The 19386-nt window shown below is 56.3% G+C and overlaps 6 protein-coding genes across 6 annotated transcripts; 4 read left to right on the top strand and 2 right to left on the bottom strand.

Moving 5' to 3' along the window:
* Positions 1-389: 389 nt before the first annotated feature.
* Positions 390-3649, top strand: IUM83_11810 (ABC transporter protein; the record flags this gene model as incomplete). The annotated part of the gene is made up of 3 exons (XM_067936393.1): positions 390-451; positions 627-729; positions 824-3649. The coding sequence occupies 3 exons, from the start codon at positions 390-392 to the stop codon at positions 3647-3649; spliced, it is 2991 nt and encodes a 996-aa protein (XP_067792181.1).
* A 1260-nt stretch (positions 3650-4909) lies between these two features.
* On the top strand, positions 4910-6135 carry IUM83_11809 (Thioredoxinlike protein; the record flags this gene model as incomplete). The annotated part of the gene is made up of 3 exons (XM_067936392.1): positions 4910-5483; positions 5568-5783; positions 5852-6135. The coding sequence occupies 3 exons, from the start codon at positions 4910-4912 to the stop codon at positions 6133-6135; spliced, it is 1074 nt and encodes a 357-aa protein (XP_067792059.1).
* A 230-nt stretch (positions 6136-6365) lies between these two features.
* On the bottom strand, positions 6366-6954 carry IUM83_11808 (uncharacterized protein; the record flags this gene model as incomplete). Its single annotated transcript, XM_067936391.1, has 3 exons — positions 6366-6557; positions 6629-6730; positions 6820-6954. The coding sequence occupies 3 exons, from the start codon at positions 6952-6954 to the stop codon at positions 6366-6368; spliced, it is 429 nt and encodes a 142-aa protein (XP_067792058.1).
* A 302-nt stretch (positions 6955-7256) lies between these two features.
* Positions 7257-8360, top strand: IUM83_11807 (3,4-dihydroxy-2-butanone-4-phosphate synthase; the record flags this gene model as incomplete). The annotated part of the gene is made up of 1 exon (XM_067936390.1): positions 7257-8360. One exon carries the CDS (start codon positions 7257-7259, stop codon positions 8358-8360), a length of 1104 nt encoding a protein of 367 aa, XP_067792068.1.
* Positions 8361-10281: 1921 nt separating this feature from the next.
* IUM83_11806 (3,4-dihydroxy-2-butanone-4-phosphate synthase) lies at positions 10282-11370 on the top strand (the record flags this gene model as incomplete). Its single annotated transcript, XM_067936389.1, has 1 exon — positions 10282-11370. The coding sequence occupies one exon, from the start codon at positions 10282-10284 to the stop codon at positions 11368-11370; it is 1089 nt and encodes a 362-aa protein (XP_067792067.1).
* Positions 11371-11627: 257 nt separating this feature from the next.
* IUM83_11805 (thioredoxin-like protein) lies at positions 11628-13571 on the bottom strand (the record flags this gene model as incomplete). Its single annotated transcript, XM_067936388.1, has 2 exons — positions 11628-13263; positions 13384-13571. The coding sequence occupies 2 exons, from the start codon at positions 13569-13571 to the stop codon at positions 11628-11630; spliced, it is 1824 nt and encodes a 607-aa protein (XP_067792057.1).
* Between the last annotated feature and the right edge of the window lie 5815 nt (positions 13572-19386).

The raw sequence follows: 19386 nt of genomic DNA, 5'->3' as shown, positions 1-19386 counted from the left end.
AATAACACCACAAGCTGCTGAATCCCTACATTTCCTACCCACTCACACCGCCTTGACTATTGACTGCATTGCAACGCGCAAAAAGCAGTGGCATGTGGATGGTCCATTCCGGCCAGCGAGAGCCAAGCAGCGTGAGCGTAGCGTCGTTGACGCGGTGTCAGACGCAGTGTACCGTGGTTTGTCAGAACAGTGCTCATCCGTTTCGAGTACCAATTTCCACCAATGACATCACTATCAGCGCGGCATTTCGACCAATCCTAAAGCATCACCTGCGCCCCGCGTCGCTGAGCGCTCACTTCCACTTTTGCGGCCTCGCGAGCACACCGCCCAAGCCGAAACACAGCGCCTAAAATACCGCGCGAGTGGTTGGAGCCGAAAAGTGGAGCACCATGGAGGGCCAGTGGCGCTCAGAGATCCCCGAGGACATGCGCAAGAAGATGATCACGGAAATGTACGCCTCCTCCTCTGCCTGCCGCGCTGTCTGCGCGCCCGCGGCGTCCACGGGGGCGTCGGGAGGGCGGCCGAAAGAAACGGCCCCCTCCCCCCTCTAATTCCAGCGCTATATACTGATCCTTTGGCGCGCTGTGGAGACTGACTCGTGTGTGTGTTGTGCTGCGCTGGCGTAGGTATCATGAGCTGGCGCGTATCTCGGGCGAGGTGGACAAGCAGAAGGTGTGGGGGTCGGCCGCCAAGTTCGAGCTCATGCTCTGGTCCAGCAGCCCCGACCGGGTAGGGACGCTGTGCTGTTGAAGTGTGAGAGAGGGAGTGCTGGTGCAGCTCTGCTGACGTGGATCTCGTTGTGTGCGTGCGTGCGTGGGTACAGAACTCGTACTTGGTGAAGATGCAGCGCAAGATCGTGAGTCTCAAGAAGAAGCCGAGTGCGGGAGAGATCCAGCAGGCCAGCATGATGCCCAACGCCAACGGCGTCGTGACGTCCAACGCCATGAACGCCGCGGCCAACGGCATGAACGCCGCCGGGATGAACCTGAACATGAACGCGGCCAACATGAGCGCCGCCATGAACGCGCAGCAATTCCAGCAGAACAGTGTGAGCCAAGCTATGAACAACTTCCAGCAGCAAGCCCAGGCTCAAGCCCAGGCTCAAGCGCAGGCCCAAGCGCAAGCCCAAGCTCAAGCTCAAGCTCAGGCCCAAGCGCAAGCCCAGGCTCAAGCGCAGGCACAAGCTCAGGCACAAGCTCAGGCCCAGGCTCAAGCCCAGGCTCAAGCCCAGGCGCAAGCTCAAGCCCAGACAAATGTTATTGCTGCGACCAGTGCGGCAGCTGTTGGTGTCTCGACTGGGTTGAACCCGGCTGTGACGGCGGGATTGAACGCGGCAAGCACTGCGGCGACCACGACCGGCACAACACCAGCGGTGAGCATCCCTAGTGCGCCGCAGCAACAAGCGCAACAGTGGCTCCAGCGCATTCAAGTGCAGTTCCAGGCGCAGCAGCGGCAGCTATTGCACACGCAGAACCAAGAGACGCAGCAGCTCCGTCAGCAACACTTGAACCAACAACAACAACTGACTCAGCAACAGCAGCAACAGGGTGTAGCGCCTGACCTGCGTCGCCAACAACTGCAGACGTTGCAGCAGCAGCACCAGCTTGCTCGCACACGACTGCAGCACCTGCACAAGAGCAAGCAGCAACAGCTGCAGCGCAAGCAACAGCAATACCTGATGCAGAAGCAGCACCAACTTCAGCAGCAACAGCAGCAGCAAGGCACGCTGGCCGCGACGTCAACCGCAGCCACCACTAATGGCGTTGCATCGACATCCATGATGGCGGCAACGCAGGCCGGTGTCACGTCGGCGTCAATGTCGCTCCCCAATGCAACGACAGTGCAACCTACTGTTCCTACCGTTCCGACGTCGCAGGCTGCAGCTTTGGCAGCAGCTCAGCGTGGTGTTAAACCGGAGCAGCTTGCGGCTGCGCATACTCAACAAGCCGCCATGCGCGAGTTGCAGCGTGCCCAGAATACCACACAGTTGCATGCCGACAATGCGCTGAAACACCAGGTGCCGAACGGCACTACAGCAACCACCGCATCTGCGACTCCTACCATTTCGGCCGCCACTGCAACGACGGCAGCAGCAACCACTACCAGTACTACCGGAAACAATAACCAGACGTACGTGGAGAGGCTGAAGGAGATGAAGCAGAAGTATTGGGATGATCTGGTGATTGTGTACCGCGAGTTCGAGCGCATGGTGAAGCAAAAACCGGCGAATCAGCAACAGGAGCGTATCAATACGTTCCTTGTCAACTTGAAGCGCATCATTGCGCTGCTTCAGCAAGACCCCTCGAAGGTCACGAGCAACAACAAGAACGATCTGGATCGCGTGGAAGCTCATATTCACAAGCAAGTTCTGCCAATACTAGAGCGCCTGAAAAACAAGACTCGTGCGGCTGCCGCTACCAACGGTACCAACGGTGCTGCAGCAGCTCAGCAAGAACAGCTGAAGAAAGCCCAGGAAGCTCAGCGGCTCGCACAGTTGCAGGAGCAGCAGAAAAAGATGCAAGAGCAGCAGAAAGCGGAGGCTCAGCGCAAGTTGCTTGAAGAACAAAAGAAGAAGCTGCAGCTTGAGGCGGCTGCAGCGGCGGCTGCCAAGAAGCAAGAGCTGCTGCTGGAACAGCAGCGCCAGCAGAAGCAGAAGCAACTACAAGCCCAGCACGCTCAGCAGCAAGCTCTACTCCAGCAGCAGCAACGGCAGCAATTGTTGGTCCAGCAGCAGGCGCAACTGAAAGCTCAGAATGACTTGCGCGCCCAGCAGACTGCAGCGGTTTCTGGGGCCATGGGCGCGACAGGGGCGACCGCGATGCTAGCTACCGCAAATGGTGTTACTACAACGGCCGCGGGTACTGCAACGGGGGTGTCGCCTACCAGCTTGGGAACTTCTCTCCAGACCCCTATTGACGTATCTACGTCGTCGTCCCCCGGAGGGACCAATGCAGCGAACGGCATGGCCTCTTTAACTCCGTCTCAGTACCGAACTTTCAAACTTCCCGAGGCGCGCAAGCAGCAACTAACGGCTCAGCATGCCAAGCTGCGCGAGCAGCAGCAGGAGCTGATCATGCAGCAAAGCCGGGCTAAAACGCCTGCAAGCCAGGCTAAACTCGCGCAACAGGCTCAACGCCTCGCACAGATGATCAACAAGATCTCGCAGCAGTTGGTGCAATGCAAACTGGCGGAGGAATACGAGCAAGCTAAGGGCTTGAGCATGGGTGCGGCAGCGCAAACGGCCACTACACCTGCTGCGCTCAATACGGCTACGACTATAAAGCCTGAGGTTGCTGCTGCAACCACTTCGACGCCAGCTATGAATGGCACTGCTGCTGCCGTGGCCCCTGGTGAGGCTGCTGCCCTGTTAGCAGGGCAGACGCCTGCCTCCAGCGCTATGAAGGTTGAGACCTCGGCTGTAGGTGCTGCTCCTACGGTGGCGGATTCGACTGAGCCGTCCAAGGTTGATGAGAACTTCAAGTCAGTGTTACCGGACATGACTGGGCTGGGCGCGTCGGAGAAGCTGTTGACAGCCGTGGCTGCCTACGAGAAGCACAAACCGGAGGTTCTGAAGCGCGGTGCGTCGCGATTCTCGCGCATCGCCGTCACAATCGGGGCCAAGCTCAACACGTCCTACGTGACTTCCTAGAGGATGCGGGTCGGCAGTTCTCCGGGGAATCTACATGAACTCACGAAGAAGGCTCACCCTGCCGATGATTGTGTAAAATGGAAGGCGACCTCGTTGCACTCCAGGAAAGGCACCACCAAGCAAAGCAAGTGAAGGCGACGCGCGCGTTCACGTAGTAGCAGATAGCCTTTGCTTTATTTATGAGGTAACTTGGTTGTGGTTGTTTAAACGCGCTGTCATAGTCCTGTCTTGCTTGCCGAGCTCCGAGTCGGCGAGGCTGTCGCCGACGGCGGGAACTGAGCTCCTCCGGCCATTCGAGTCAGTGCAGCCATGTCGCGCGGGATTAGTGGCGCCGGCGACATGTCCGTCCCGCACTGTGCCGTCGCCGGAGTGTATTCTGTATAGGCAACGCTGCTGCCCAGCACCACAAACTTACATTGCCATTCCGAACAGCACCTGCAGCACTCTTCGCTATTAATTCTAACGACGTGCACTACAGTATCTTCAATCAGACACGTGAATTTTTCGGTTCGTCCAGCCTTGAAAACGATCTCCATGTCGTTCGTTGCAGACATGACAGCAGCCCGCCTCAAGAGCCATGCCTGCATTAATTTGGTTGAAGCACAATCATCGCGTATCAGCATTGGTCAGAAGCATACCATCGCCTGCTCACATATAAAACGTCATGGAGCAGGTCAGCAGTGCTCACTTGGCATTTGCCAGCGTCGATGATATCGTCATGATCGACGGTCTCAATTGTCCGCCTTTTCATCGTGTTGAAGCAACAAAGACCCATCTGTTTATGTATGCAACATGACTATGTGTACAGACCACCAACTTCGTCCGCTCGTCCGCCCGATCATCCGCCCCCGTCCACTTACTGAACGCAAGTCAACCTCCACGCCCGTGAAACAGTCGAATCGGAGTCTCAGTCGAAAAGCAGACGCCGAAAGAGCAAGAACCGCGTCGGAGCCCCCCAGAGCGCTCCCGCTGCCCGTCGCTCCCCCGCAATCGCCCGCAGCTCCGCGCAGGCCTCACGACCACCAGCAGTGCCAATTGCAGCTGCGCAGCCATTGCCCAGCGCCCGTCCGCCATTGCGCAGGCCGTCCCGGTGCAGCTTTTCTCGCACTCGAGAGGTCTAGCAGAATCCCATTCGTCCGCCGCAACCAGCCGCCACCTCGCTGCCCGCTGCAACCCGCAGGCACTCCCAGCGTGCTCCTGACGTTGCAGAGCCCAATCGCCATGTCGACAATCGTGGTGGAGCCACCCCGCCAATCAGGGATGGCTACACCCAGCCCGGCGGTGAAGCCCCAGCCTGCAGCGGCCAACGGCACCAAGGAACCGGCGTCCGAGGCAATGCCAGAGCCAATGGATGTGGATAGGACCCGGGAGGAGACATCCGTGCAGCAGGCCGATGTGGTCGCCAATGGGAAGGCCAAGGAGCTGTCTGCTACAGCTATAGCTACAGCTGCTGCAGAGGTGACGGTCTCCGTCCCGCGCAATGTCGAGAGCGCGGCCGAGACATCGAGGAAACTCGTGGAGAGGGCCCAGCGCCGACTGCAGATCCAGATGCAGTACGTGGAGAACGCGAGGCGCAAAATCCTGGACGAGACACATCCGGATATGGCAGAGAGGTTGCAAGTGTTCGTGGAAGAGCGCGACCGGCTCCTGCGCGTGGCCAAGCAGCGCAGCGACTACTTCCAGCACGGCACGGCCGTGATCTTCGACTACGAGTGCGACGAGGCCAACTCGGAGTATGAACTGCACTGCGAGAAGCTGCGGCAGGATATGCTAGAGGAGATCCACCACGAGATGGAGATCCTGAACGACCAGCGCAAGGGAGGGCATACTTTTGGTAAGGATCTCAGTGTTTGTTGCATGCATTGCGCCGTTTGCTGCTTATTTTTTCTGACGGTTGGTATACTTGTTCCCTTTGCAGCTCGAACAACGACTCGTAAGACCCGCAGTACCCGCAATAAGAACGGCACGGAATCGAACTTCGCTCTAGACACTGCACAGAAGATCAAGAAGCGCGCTGGTTACGTGTTTCAGCCGCTGGAGAACAAGTTGGGTCAGTCTGAGATCGACCACGACGTGCGCGAGCTTTCAAACATCTACGAGGCGTCGAAAAAGCGACGCATGGAGTTCGACACCGGTACGCCACAGCCCCCGTCTTGTAAGGCTGCCATTATCGGCACTGATGAAGTTTTGCAACTTGCGCAGATGGTGAGATCACGCCTGTGGCCAAGTACTACCGGAATAAGTTTCTGTACCGTGACTGGGTCTTCCAGGAGGGCGACGAGGTATATGTGCTCAACTACCCGGCGTCCAGCGAGTATGCAGCTGTCATCTGCGGCATCACGTCCACGGAGCTCCTCGTCCTCTCGGAGAAGGGCAAGTACTACCGCCTGGTCATCATGGACATCCGACAGGGTCGTGTCGTGCTCACCACGCTGTCATCAGAGCAGGCTGCGTCCCGAGACGATCTCGGCGACGCGAGTCCATAGACGCACCGCCATACTTGCCGGTGTCAATTCCCACGCTTGTGCTTGTCCTTGGCCTCCCGCCTTGTGTCTTAATTTTGCTTATCCCATCAACAAAATGCTTGAAAAAACAAACAAACAACAACATTGCGGTGCCATTCAAGTCGCCTTCAATGGGCCCAGAGCAGCAGTTAAACCCCTTTCTATATGAGCTGCAGTCTGCATCCCAGCGATCTTCCAGCAGAGCAGCCTCCTTACTGTCCCGCAGCCTCCTTTGCCCGCTTGTCTGACAGGTACTTGGCCGCCGCCGCCTTCTTGCGCTCCTCCTCAGCCTTCTTCTCGGCGTACATCTCGGGAACCTCGAGGCCCACACGGCGCGCCGAGCGGTTGACGATCTCCTGGCCCGAGAGCTTCTGCTCCAGCCCGGCGTCCAGCGCCCACAGATGCTGCAAAGAGACACGGTAGCGTCAGTTACTCGCCTCAGATTGGCATTGACACACTGACGATCTCCACGTACGCGCTGCTCCTCAATGCCCTGCAGCAGCATCAGGTAGTCGCTGGCTTCTGAGCGGTAGGCGCGCATCTTGGCGCGGTCGTTCTCGTGCTGATGCGCCCGGTACTGCAATGGATACAGAGCGAGAGAGACGTGAGTTAGGTGGCGAGTGTGAGGTGGATAGAGGTCGAGACTGCGAGCGGCGCGCGTCGCACCTGCGCCAGGATCTGCTGCGAGAACTTGCAGTCGCGCACGGACTCCTGCGAGCCGCGTGCGCGCGCCACGCGCAGCAGCGAGCGCAGGTTCTTGAGCACGTCCGCCTTGGACCCGATGCGCAGCCCTCTCGCCATGATGAGCCGACGATGTCTGGCGTCCAGGCTCTGGTTGATGACGACGCTACACAGGTTGTACGTAATATTGTGGATAAACACACACATGAAGTGGGATTGGCCAGAGTTTTGCGCCAATCGCTGCGGCGATCCGCACCGCTTTGTGACACGGGAAGGTGTCAACGTCAGCCGAAGAGCGCCAGGTATCATACCCAGCACGGCGTTGCAGCGAGCACATGCCCGCGGCCATAGAAATTCATTCTCGAACTTCGCCAGCGACCTTCACATCGCCAAGCTTCCGCTGATAAATTGCACCCTCCAATATGACCACCGGCACCACCTCCAACGGCGTCAAGGCCAACGTGAACAATGTCGGCACCACGCCCATCGAAGATGCGCTCGAGACTATTCGCCAGGGAGGATTCGTGGTCGTCATGGACAACGAAGACCGCGAGAATGAAGGCGACCTGATCGCCGCCGCCGAATTCGCTACGGAGGAGCGATTGGCCTTCATGCTGCGTCACACGACCGGCATTGTGTGTGTGCCGGCGCTGCCTCCTCGTCTGGAGGAGCTACAGCTGCCGTTGATGGTGGAGAACAACACGGAAGCGCACAAGTGCAAGTTTGCCATCACAGTGGACTTGAAGGAGGGCAACTCGACGGGCGTCTCGGCTGGTGATCGGTCCCGTACGATTCGAGCGCTGGCTGACCCGAAAGTCGGACCTGCGGCCTTCAACCGACCCGGTCACATCTTCCCGCTGTTGGCTCAGGAAGGCGGCGTCATGGTGCGAGCTGGACACACGGAGGCGGCAATTGACCTCGCAAGATTGGCGGGGGTCAAGCCGGTGGGCTACCTGTGCGAGATGATGGGGGAGGACGGTCGCATGCTGCGTCGTCCGCAGCTCCAGGAGTTCTCCAAAAAGCACGAACTCCCGCTGGTTACTATCTCGGACCTCATCCGCTACCGCTCACGGATGGAGACACTTGTACAGCGGACGGGAGCCAATGTATCCAAGATCTCTACCCCCTTTGGAGAATTCTCGTCGGTGGAATACAAGTCGCTTGTCCAAATGGGCCAGACGTACCATGCACTTGTGTACGGCGTCGTCAACGGCAAGAAGAAAGTTCCTGTCTTCCTTGTCGAGGATGGCTTCGACGCTGAACTACAGGCGCAGTGGGCACAAAAGCGCGTTGCCACGCACGGCAGCGGTGTGCTGATCTACATCCATGGCGCGTCGCGACTGCTCCAGATCAGCGGCGAACTCATGACGCGCCAGAGCATCTTCGGAATGGCGATGCAGATCGTGCGCGACCTGAAGGTTGCATCGGTGAGTCTGCTGACGACGTCGAAAAACAAGTCAACACTCGACCCGAATGGATTTGGCATTGAGATTACCGGCAGCGAGCGTCTGGCGATGTCAGCGTAAGTGTCTTCGGGAGTAGTATGAAAACGATCAGTCGTGTACCTATCAATGATGACCAGAACATCATGCTGCCCTTATCGTGTGCCATGACAACTACTCATTTCTGTTTTGGCGAAGATGGACGTCACTTGTGCGATCGTAGGTACTGTGGGAAGCACAGTGTTTACCGTCAAACTAGAAACGTCCGCCCAAGCCTATCAACTACCAGATGCAGTGTTCTACTCGAACCCAACGATTTTCAAAGAAGCGAGCAGGTCAGCAGTCATGGTGTTTCGTTGCGCTATGACGGACGGCACTTTCTTATTTGCCGTTTGTTTGCTGCACTGCAACCCGTAATGAGTGCACCAACACATGCATGTGTGTGTCTTAGCTGCTCACCTGCCACACCTACAGTATGCAGGTTAGAGGAAAAATCGACCAATCAGCAAAGAGATGCCAAATCGTCAAACGGACGGTTGTGCAAGTTACCATCCTTGAGAACACTGCATCTCGTAGTTAATAGACTTTGGTGGGCGTTCTAGCCTGACAGTAAACACTGTGCTTCCCATAGCGCCTACAATCGCGCAAGTGACGCCCATCTTCGCCAAAACGGAAATGAGCAGTCGTTATGACCCACGATAAGGGCGATAGCGGGCAGTATGGTGTTTTGGTCATCATTGGTACACGAAGATTTTTTTCATACTACTCGAGTCCCATACCATACAATCGAAAAAATATGGCGGATGATTCGTCGAAAACCTCCGCGCACATCCCATTCCATCTTGTACTTCCGAAATGACCACGTCAGTTGCTTGCGCAGTTGTCGGTGCACATGGCCACTCACTCTTCCTACTTTATCTCGATCCCGACGCCACCTTCGGCGACGCGAAGGTCGCTGCCAAGGAAGCGCTGCCCCGCTACCTCGCGGGCGTGAGTGCGGATGAGGTCATGCTATTCCCTGCAAAGAACGAGAGCAGGGAATTTCTCCCGGTCGACTCCCACATTAGGAGGAACTTCAGGCGAGGGAAGACTCAGGGCCTCGAGGAAATGCTGCAACGAGAGCTCCAGCTCAACTCGGACGATCGCGTCAGTGAATTTTTGGTCGGAATGGAGTCAGATCTCTCTGTCGTCCACGTACTCATTGTGTCCGCGCTACGGATCGTCAGATGTACAGTGATCGGGACCAGGAAGGGCGAGGAAACGGTACGTCTGGATATTCAGCAGCTTCCATCATGGTCCGCTTCGCACGCAGTGCACACTTCAACATAATGCAAGCATCTCATTGGTTGATATAGCTGAATTTTGACCACTCACAGCCACGCGTTGATTTACTGCCTTTCTCCAAATCGCCCGCCTCCGGCAAATTTGGACGGAATTGACAATATGCAGTCCGGCACCTACAATATTGCTGTCAGCAATAAACAAAGGAAGTCGGTATCCCGTCGTTAACTATTCTTGACTTGTCTCCCCAAGTCCTATTTTAATTTCTGTCACGTTTTACTTCACAACCCGTCGGTCCCCGGTATCCGGTATCACCAGTATTTATCGCCGCGTGACAGGTTTCGTCCGTGCGCAAGGTGCAGCGCCAGCATGCTGGTAATCGCTTTGTGACACGCTTGACCTGCACGTTGCTGTTTGCGTCAACTGGAGGCCAGCCACGTCGCTCGCCCGCGCCGATTGGTCGATTTCAATCCGGATTTGCACCAATCACTTCGCCTCTAAAACCTTTATACACTCATTTCTCCTTCTACATCATTCCCATTCTCCACCGCAGGTCAATACCCAAACCCTCCACCGACCACCTCCCACAACGCATACCCGCGGCGTATCGCGCCGCCCGATTACGGTTGCAACGTCAGTGACGCGAAAACCGCCCGCCTGGTGAACCTCTGGTCATTGCTACATCGGCCTCTTCCAGCACAAGCGCCCCCCACATATCGACGCCATGGCCACCGGCACCACGTCCAACGGCGCCCAGAGCAACGCCGGCACGTCCTCCATCGAGGACGCGCTCGAGACCATCCGCCAGGGCGGCTTCGTGGTCGTCATGGACAACGAGGACCGCGAGAACGAGGGCGACCTGATCGCCGCCGCCGAGTTCGCCACGGAGGAGCGCGTGGCCTTCATGCTGCGCCACTCCACGGGCATCGTGTGCGTGCCGGCGCTGGCCCCGCGCATCGACGAGCTGCAGCTGCCGCTCATGGTGGAGAACAACACGGAGGTGCACAAGTGCAAGTTCACGGTCACCGTGGACCTCAAGGAGGGCAACTCGACGGGCGTCTCGGCCGCCGACCGCGCGCGCACCATCCGCGCGCTGGCCGACCCCAAGGTGGGCGCGGCGGCCTTCAACCGGCCCGGCCACATCTTCCCGCTGCTGGCGCAGCAGGGCGGCGTCATGGTGCGCGCGGGCCACACGGAGGCCGCCACGGACCTGGCGCGCCTCGCCGGCGTCAAGCCCGTCGGCTACATCTGCGAGATGAATGATGATGATGGGAGGATGCTGCGTCGCCCGCAGCTGCAGGAGTTCGCGCACAAGTTCGACGTGCCCCTCATCACCATCTCCGACTTGATCCGCTTCCGCTCGCGCTCGGAGACGCTCGTGCAGCGCACGCAGAGCAAAGCCGCGAGCGTCGCCACCCCGCTGGGCCAGTTCGCCAGCGTGGAATACAAGTCCCTCGTGCAGAGCAACCAGACGTACCATGCGCTGGTGTTCGGGGACGTGAAAGGCAAGACCGACGTGCCCGTGTTCCTCGTGGAGGACGGGTTTGACGCCGGACTGCAGGCGCAGTGGGCGCAGAAGCACGTGGCCACGCACGGCTGCGGCGTGCTCATCTACGTGCACGGATCGAAGCAGCTTCTGGAGATCAGTGGAGAGCTCATGGCGCGCCAGAGCATCTTCGGCATGGCCATGCAGATCGCCCGCGACTTGAACGTGGGCTCCGTGCGGTTGCTCACGACCGCCGAGACGAGCTTCGACCCCAACGGCTTCGGTATTGACATCGTGGGCACGGAGCAACTCGCCACGTCAGCGTAAGCGTTAGGTAGACATTGCATAGGACACTTGTTAGAAAAAAAAAACAAATTCAATCGATGTGCCGTGGAGGCACGTACGAAATGGAGGTTCACATCACTGCAATCGTACAAAGCGCGTTGAAGCTGCGCGTATTAGCTGAGCTGCGCGTATTAGCTGAGTTGCGAGGGTAGGTGGATGCAAGTGCGCTACAAGCTTGAACGTGCTCTAAAATCTCGTACATTCCGACTCGCCTGACCAACTGCCTCCTTCTAACTCACTCATTTGCGGGGGACCTGGCGGTAAGCCTTCTGCTTGGAGCGTCGAGAGCGCACGAACAGCAGATAGCCGCCCACGGCTGCCACGGGGAGAATGTACCAAGCAAAAAGGGTCACAGGGGGTGCCGTGACACCCTGGAGACCATCCTTGGGCTCGGTCTTCGTATCCGCCACAAGCTCCTTGGTGTTTGCGGCGTTCTTGATGCCGAGCTCGGCGTCCTTCGGGCGATACTCATCGCCACCCTTGGGCTCCAGTGCGACCGGACCAGTTGCTTTCGGCTTGGACTGTTCCACTGCGTCATTCTCCTCAGCCTCTTCGGCGGTCTTAGCAGCAGTCGCAGCCTTCTCGGTGGTAGGAGCATCGGTCTCCTTCTTGACTTCACGACGCAGAGCTGCAGCAGAGCTCAAGGGAGCAACCACCGCAAGCTTCGCAAGAGGGACAGCGACGTCGCGGTAGCCGAAAGTGTTGCTGAGCCACTTGTCCACCTCCACCATTTCCCAAGCACCTTCACTGCCACACGTTGGACAGATCTCGGACTTCGGCCAAATCGGGTGGCGCAGACGCTTGTTGACCGAATTGTGCTGCTCCCAGAGCCAGCGACGCAGCGCCAGCGGCTTGTCTTCCGCGTCCTTAATCTTCTTCACGACTTCGACGGTGTTTTCCGCCAAGAAGTGATCGCGGCAGTTCACGCAGCCGAAGAAGTGCTTCATAAAGCGACGGATTGACGCCACCACAGACACCATGAGCTCACCGGTGCGTGCTCCCGTCTCAGGCGGGTTCAACGTCAGCATGTGGAACATGTTCCACTGGCCGCACGTGTACAGCGCGCACGCACGGTAGGTAGCTCCTTGGCCGATGAACAAGTTGTTCAGCCTCTGCCACTCAGGAACCGTGACACCCGTGAAGTCAAATCGAGCTTCCTCCGCCTGGAAGGCGGCGACGGAGCCCGCTTGCCACTCCTTCACAGTGGCGTCCCAGGTGTCGAAGTCCAGCAGCTCCTTCGCCTTCACTTTCTCGTACAGTGGTTTGATGACCTTGCGGTTAATGGCACCAGGGAAGGTCTCCGAGACCATCTTCAGCCAGCCCTTGAGCGCATCGAACTCTTCGTCGTCCATGACATCATTCGCCATGAACGCACCCTGCTTGAGTCCGAACACGAAGGCCGAGGCGGCATCCTGGATGCGTGTGGTCTTGTTCATGGGCAGCGTGGACTCCTCCCAAATAGGCTTGAGCGTCTCGGTGGGCTTGGGCGTCTCCTTCTTGGTCTCCCCCTGCTTGGGGGCGTCCTTCTTCTCCCCGGGCTTCTTCTCCTCCTCCTTGTCCTTGTCCTTATCTACAGGCGGCGTGTACCCGGGCGGCCAGGTACCCGTCTCGTTGAACGCCGCCTCGGCGAACACGCTGTTGACGTAGTCCTTGACCTCCTGCACCGTGTGGGTGCCGATGATGCGCTTGTTCTCCATCTTGGGCTTCTTCTTGTCGAAGTTGAGCGTCATGAGCGTCGGGAAGCCCGTGATGCCCACGCGGCGGCACTTGACGTGGTCCATGCAGCTCAGCGCGCCCACGTAGATGTTGCCCTGCTCCTTGTAGTAGGCCGCCAGCTCGAAGTACGCCGGCGCGAAGTGCTTGCAGTGCGGGCAGCTACGTAGCCATCCATCCAATGTATCATAACACGAAAAATAACGATAACTCGGTCAATTCTCACTGCATTCCAGTGCAACAACCACGGACAGCACGCCCAAACCGCGCGCTTGCACGTACAAGGGGTGGTAGAAGTCGACGATCCACGGCTTGTCCGTCTTGGCCATGTGCTCGTCCCAGTTCTTGTCCGTCAGGTACGTGATGTTGGGGTGGCCGTCCGGGAACAGCGGCTCGCCCTTGTCCTTGGGGTCGATGGCCGCGCCCGAGGCCGAGGCCAGCAGCGCCGCCAGCGCCCACAGCAGCTTCATCGCTCCACTAACCGCCGCGCACTGAGCTTGAACTGCCCGATGGGAGAGTGAGGGGCGCCAGCAACAGTCATGAAGCACTTGAGTTCCCCCGACCAGATGGGAGGCGATTGGACAGGTGCTGGTTATTAGGGATGGTGTGGAGAGAGACCGGATAATCGCCGGATAATTGTGTTAAGATCGAGGACGGCAGGTTTCGAGCCAGCGTAAAAAAGGCGGTTATGTGGCGCACACCAAGCTGCATCGGCACATGGTGATGACGGCGCGGATTTGACGTGGAGGAAACTTCTGCAGCGTCGACGTTGCCGTCTGCCTCGGGGCCTGACACGGTGGACGCGTGGACCTTTTCCTCTAATACATGTAGTAACCTACTATTAAACAGTAGATGGAGTCAGATATCTGATGTGTGGCTGAAAAGACGCAGAAGTGACGGTCTAATGCCCGACTTCTTGGGTCTGCACTTCAATAGGGAAGCGCCGGTGAGAGTGACCCCCATCAATTTGCGGTCCCGCTTGCGGTGATAAAGTTTACATTTTATTATTCTGATCGGAGCAAGCGAATAGTTATGCAGGCAATTCAGCCTCAGTTCACATGAATTCTCTGTTTGCTGAGCTAAACACGGCAGACAAGTACTTTGGTGAGCCGTTCTCCGCTCTAGACAGCTAACTTGATGTGCGTGCCAGCACTTCATGTTCTTGCTTTATCAGTACTGCTTTTCGTGCTCAGTCGTAACCTCGGGGTGCTTCCACAATGCTCCGAACGGCAGCCAACTTTTGCTGAGACTGGCACGTCTTGTCCATGCATTCTGTTGGTCAGCTAAACACAAGACAATCGCACGAGTTAGCGGTCAAGCCGTATGATAGCGTATTGTGTGTGAGTCGCAATTTGTGACTGCCACCTGACTCACCTTGCGAGTACGCATCCGCCACCTTGGTCGGACTTCCTGAGGTGCACAAAAAGCAAAGTGGACCATTTTAGCCGAGGGCGACAGTTTAGTGAAGCTTCGATGCAGTTTACCTCCCGACTGTACGTCAGTGCTCTCGACTACTGCTCCAGGCTTCACGATTACCGCAAGAACATGGAGATCAAAGGCTTGATTCGTCTCGTCTTCGTAAGGAAACCGCAAGTCTCCACCGAGTGCACTTGGTTTCATCTGGTCGACGGCTCGGACCCAGTCTGGGATCTTGCCTTGCTGAATGTCGAGGAACTCCGCGCTGTTCGTTTGAAGCCACTCGTTTCTGCTCGCATTCCAGGTCTGGAACACTGCGACATCGTTGTTACGAACGAAGCGCTTCAGGTCGTTTTTATTTTTTTTTCTGAGCATTTCGGCGCTCTCATCCGGCTCCATTAATTGAACATCTTTGACTCGGGTCTGTAGAAGAGTGTAATGTATGACCTGTCGCATTGCTGAAGTAAGAGTGCCGAGCCAATGTGCTGCAAATGGAGAAATGCCCGCGCTAAAGTCAATGACCGTCATTCGAAAAGGTCAGTGAAATTTCAGGCACCCAAGAATCGACTTCCAGATTTTCGGTGTCGCCACAACACCATTCGAGATGGAAACCCTATTCGAGAGTATCCATCTCGATTGATGTTGTACGCGATTGCACTCGATAATCATGCTTGACCGAAAGCCACTTTTCGTCTGAAAATTGCCTTACCAGTTGCTTTTTTTTCTTCACGTACCCTGCAGCCTTCGAAACTCGGTCCCAATGCATGTTTCATTTCAAGGTTGAGGTTGTATTGAGTGCATTTAACCTTTGTAAGGTAACGACCAAGCAGATACACCGTCGGGGCCAAGCTCATAACTCTTGACACCCCGCCAAATGGTTAAAACGGTCCCCTTGACTTCCGTCGATTTCATCCCGCGGACAGCAAACGCGGTCCCGCTGCGCATCAGTAGCGACTATCCTCCGAAGTCAATAGCTTCTCCACTGCAATTTTCAAGGCCGGCTTGCGTTCCTCCGTGCCCAATGCGTCGCAGGCCTCCAGCAAGCGCCCCGCAGGCGCTGCGTTTCGGCAACTTTGTGTAACTCGGTCCCAACGTAGCTATCGGTCACGCATTACTCCGCTTGGTTCACTCGCTCTGCATCTAGATATTCCATGAGGGCGTGTATGACTCCATCGCAAGGTGCTCCAAGAAGATCAAAAGTGTGGCAAAATCTGGGTCCTCCATTTAATGACGCTGTAGGCGGATCATCGCCGAGTATGAGCCCTTCTATAAACTCGTCTGCGGCGACAGAGCGTGGTTACCAAGATCGATCTGGTTGGTTTCCCTCGTTCCTCACAACGTCTTGAGACTTGTTGATTCGCGCATGGAAATTCAGCGCATATTTGCCTTGAAATGTCTCGTGAACATCTTGGACATTGAGGGTTGCGCCAAAAAAACTGACAAAGCTTATTAAGTGCTTGAATTTTCTCCATGGCTTGGTGTACTCTATACGCATGATAATCGCACAGACATATGCTGTCTGTAAAAAAACATTGCATCCTACTTCTACATTTTGCTACATGTACTTCTGCTTCGCAACAAATTCCAGCGAGTGCAAACAACGCCAAACCTACTAAATAGGTTGATTATGTTATCGATATCAACACCCATTCATCGTCGAATGCGTCGATGTTGAACCTCCTCGGCCTCCTTCTCGAGCTCATCCGGGTGCCAACGGCGGTAAGCCTCCCAGTACATATCGGTCTCGGCAGCTCTCAACATCTTGCTGAAACGTCTGCGCCAAATGTAAGCAGCTACAGTCACTCGCAGAACACCCTTGACTGTCATGAGGAGCTCGTCGACTCGTTGAGCCCGCTTCGCTGCCCACGCAGAATTCAACTGAGTAGCAAAAATTCTGCGGAGTCGGAACCGCCACACGTAGCGAGCAAAGATTTTGCGGAGTCGGAACCGCCACACGTAGCGAGCAAAAATCGGGTGAACCACAGGCCGAACTGCGATGACGTGCTTCTGCAGCCACACCTTCGTCAAAATCTGCGTGTGATGGGAACGGAAGGTGAGCCAGCCAGCCGTCAACGGAATGTCGAAGATATCCACAGGTATGATGCCCTTCTTTCGCTGCTGCCGAAGTCCCAGCTCCACCGCCCAGTTCATGTTGAATCCGCACACGCAGTTCACCGAGTCACAGCCGTCGACCTTCAGCAACAGAGCGCGGCACGTACGACAGCGAACCAGGTCATTAGCCTCGTCGAATTCCTCTTCACAGGTTTCGTGATGACCTCGGCGCTTGCAATTGAAGCAGAAGTCGGCGCCACAGCAGTTCGTCTTGGTGTTCGGACGCAAGTACATCAGCGACAGCAGCAACGTAGCTCGCCGCTCGGGGTCCTGGATACGCGGCAGAGTCAGCTCGTTCACAAGAACCAGAGACTTCTCCTCCCCGAATGTATTCAAAGCGTAGTTCAAAACTGTACGCGGTTCCACCTTGTGCCGACAGAATTGCTTGCACAGCTTCTGGAACTGTGCAAGCTGTGAAGGTAGCAGCGTGAAGTCGTCTTCCAACTGGCGCCCCGAATTGTAAGGCGGGAGGTGCGTGTAGTCGGTCTTGTGGCAGCATGGTGGCGTGACCACGCACGCCTGGCGACACAACTCGCTGTACTTGGCCGTCAACGCTGCCTTGATGTCACTGGGGACACGGCACTTCCACCGACTATCGTGCATCGCGACCAGGCAGATCGGGCAACGCACTCGAGGCAGCACGCCAGGGTAGAACTGCTGCAACGTCGCTTCGATGTGGCGTCCCAAGCATTGCGTGCAGACCCGAGCGCTGCAGCTTTGCCCACAGATGTTCGTGACGAGCTCCTTGCCGTCGTCGATGCCGTCCAGGCAGATTTGGCAGACTGTAGCCGCCATGAAGAATGTAGTGATCTAGAGCTGCGAGAGCTGGGAGGAGCAGCGAGAAGTGAAGTTGCGAGATAGCAGCGACCAATGGCTCGACCTCAACAAGTTTTGCTGGTGCCGAGTTGGGTTGACATATCACTCACCCATCGCTTCAACTTCCATAGATTTGACACGATTACTTAAGTATCAGCGTGTTGTCATCGGTCAGCTAAAGCTCTAGTGCGGTGTAAGAACAACATTCTTCTTCTTTGCACCAAGAACATGTTGATACTTCCCCAAAATTCCCTTCTTACAAACCCCGTGGCGAGCATATCGGCATGGGCACTCGAGGTATCAATCTGAAGTTTGTTCATACAGAACTTCAAGTATCACGGATCACAAGCAAGCCGCTTAAAGGATAGTATATTGCTTGACGTACTAATGCATGCCACGCCAACCGTTGTCATGCGCTGCTCATGGCAGGAAGCATGCGAACACACTTGGACAGGACTTCAATGTAGCCGTATGTGAGATGCATGGCCCCCCGGTCGCACCACCTGCGGGCGAGGCGGGGACAATAGCACAAGGTCCATCGATTGCTGCATGAGTGCGCTCCCATGCCAGTCCACTGCGTCAGGAGAAGCGAGTAGTGAATAACGCACGATACGAAGAATAGTGGAAGTAAACTCCAACAAGCTGGCATTCCTCGGACAAGAGTTTCAGTGAATACCAAACCCGCAGGGACGCTGCCAGCCTACTTGCTGTCGGCGAACGCCACATCCATAGCGTTCCGTGCGATCTACATTCTCGTTTGTCGGCGTTCTTGGCTGACGAGAGGCAGCCCGCACTCCTGAAGCGTGGTGATCGCCGCTGCTGGCTGCGAAACCCGTCACGGTCTAGTGCCCGACTTCGAGTGTATGTACAACAGCTCCCGTCCGCAAAGGATGCGCCGACGAATGATCCCCATCCATTTGCGGTCCCGGGTGCGGTGATAAAGTTTTCATTTTATTATTCTGATCGGAGCAAGCGAATAGTTCTGCAGGCAATCCAGCCTCAGTTCACATGAATTCTCTGTTTGCTGAGCTAAACACGGCAGACAAGTACTTTGGTGAGCCGTTCTCCGCTCTAGACAGCTAACTTGATGTGCGTGCCAGCACTTCATGTTCTTGCTTTATCAGTACTGCTTTTCGTGCTCAGTCGTAACCTCGGGGTGCTCCCACAATGCTCCGAACGGCAGCCAACTTTTACTGAGACTGGCACGTCTTGTCCATGCATTCTGTTGGTCAGCTAAACACAAGACAATCGCACGAGTTAGCGGTCAAGCCGTATGATAGCGTATTCTGTGTGAGTCACAATTTGTGACTGCCACCTGACTCACCTTGCGAGTACGCATCCGCCACCTTGGTTGGACTTCCTGAGGTGCACAAAAAGCAAAGTGGACCATTTTAGCCGAGGGCGACAGTTTAGTGAAGCTTCGATGCAGTTTACCTCCCGACTGTACGTCAGTGCTCTCGACTACTGCTCCAGGCTTCACGATTACCGCAAGAACATGGAGATCAAAGTCCTGATTCGTCTCGTCTTCGTAAGGAAACCGCAAGTCTCGACCGAGTGCGCTTGGTTTCATCTGGTCGACGGCTCGGACCCAGTCTGGGATCTTGCCTTGCTGGATGTCGAAGAACTCCGCGCTGTCCGTCTGAAGCCACTCGTTTCTGCTCGCATTCCAGGTCTGGAACACTGCGACATCGTTGTTACGAACGAAGCGCTTCAGGTCGTTTTTAAATTTTTTTCTGAGCATTTCGGCGCTCTCATCCGGCTCCATTAATTGAACATCTTTGACTCGGGTCTGTAGAAGAGTGTAATGTATGACCTGTCGCATTGCTAAAGTAAGAGTGCCGAGCTAATGTGCTGCAATTGGAGAAATGCCCGCGCTAAAGTCAATGACCGTCATTCGAAAAGGTCAGTGAAATTTCAGGCACCCAAGAATCGACTTCCAGA

This window comes from Phytophthora cinnamomi (genome assembly GCF_018691715.1).
Source record: "Phytophthora cinnamomi strain GKB4 chromosome Unknown Contig37, whole genome shotgun sequence".
Taxonomy (NCBI): Eukaryota; Oomycota; class Peronosporomycetes; order Peronosporales; family Peronosporaceae; genus Phytophthora; species Phytophthora cinnamomi.
The sequence above is the reverse complement of the archived record's forward strand: the minus strand, read 5'-3'. Positions and strand labels throughout refer to the sequence as shown.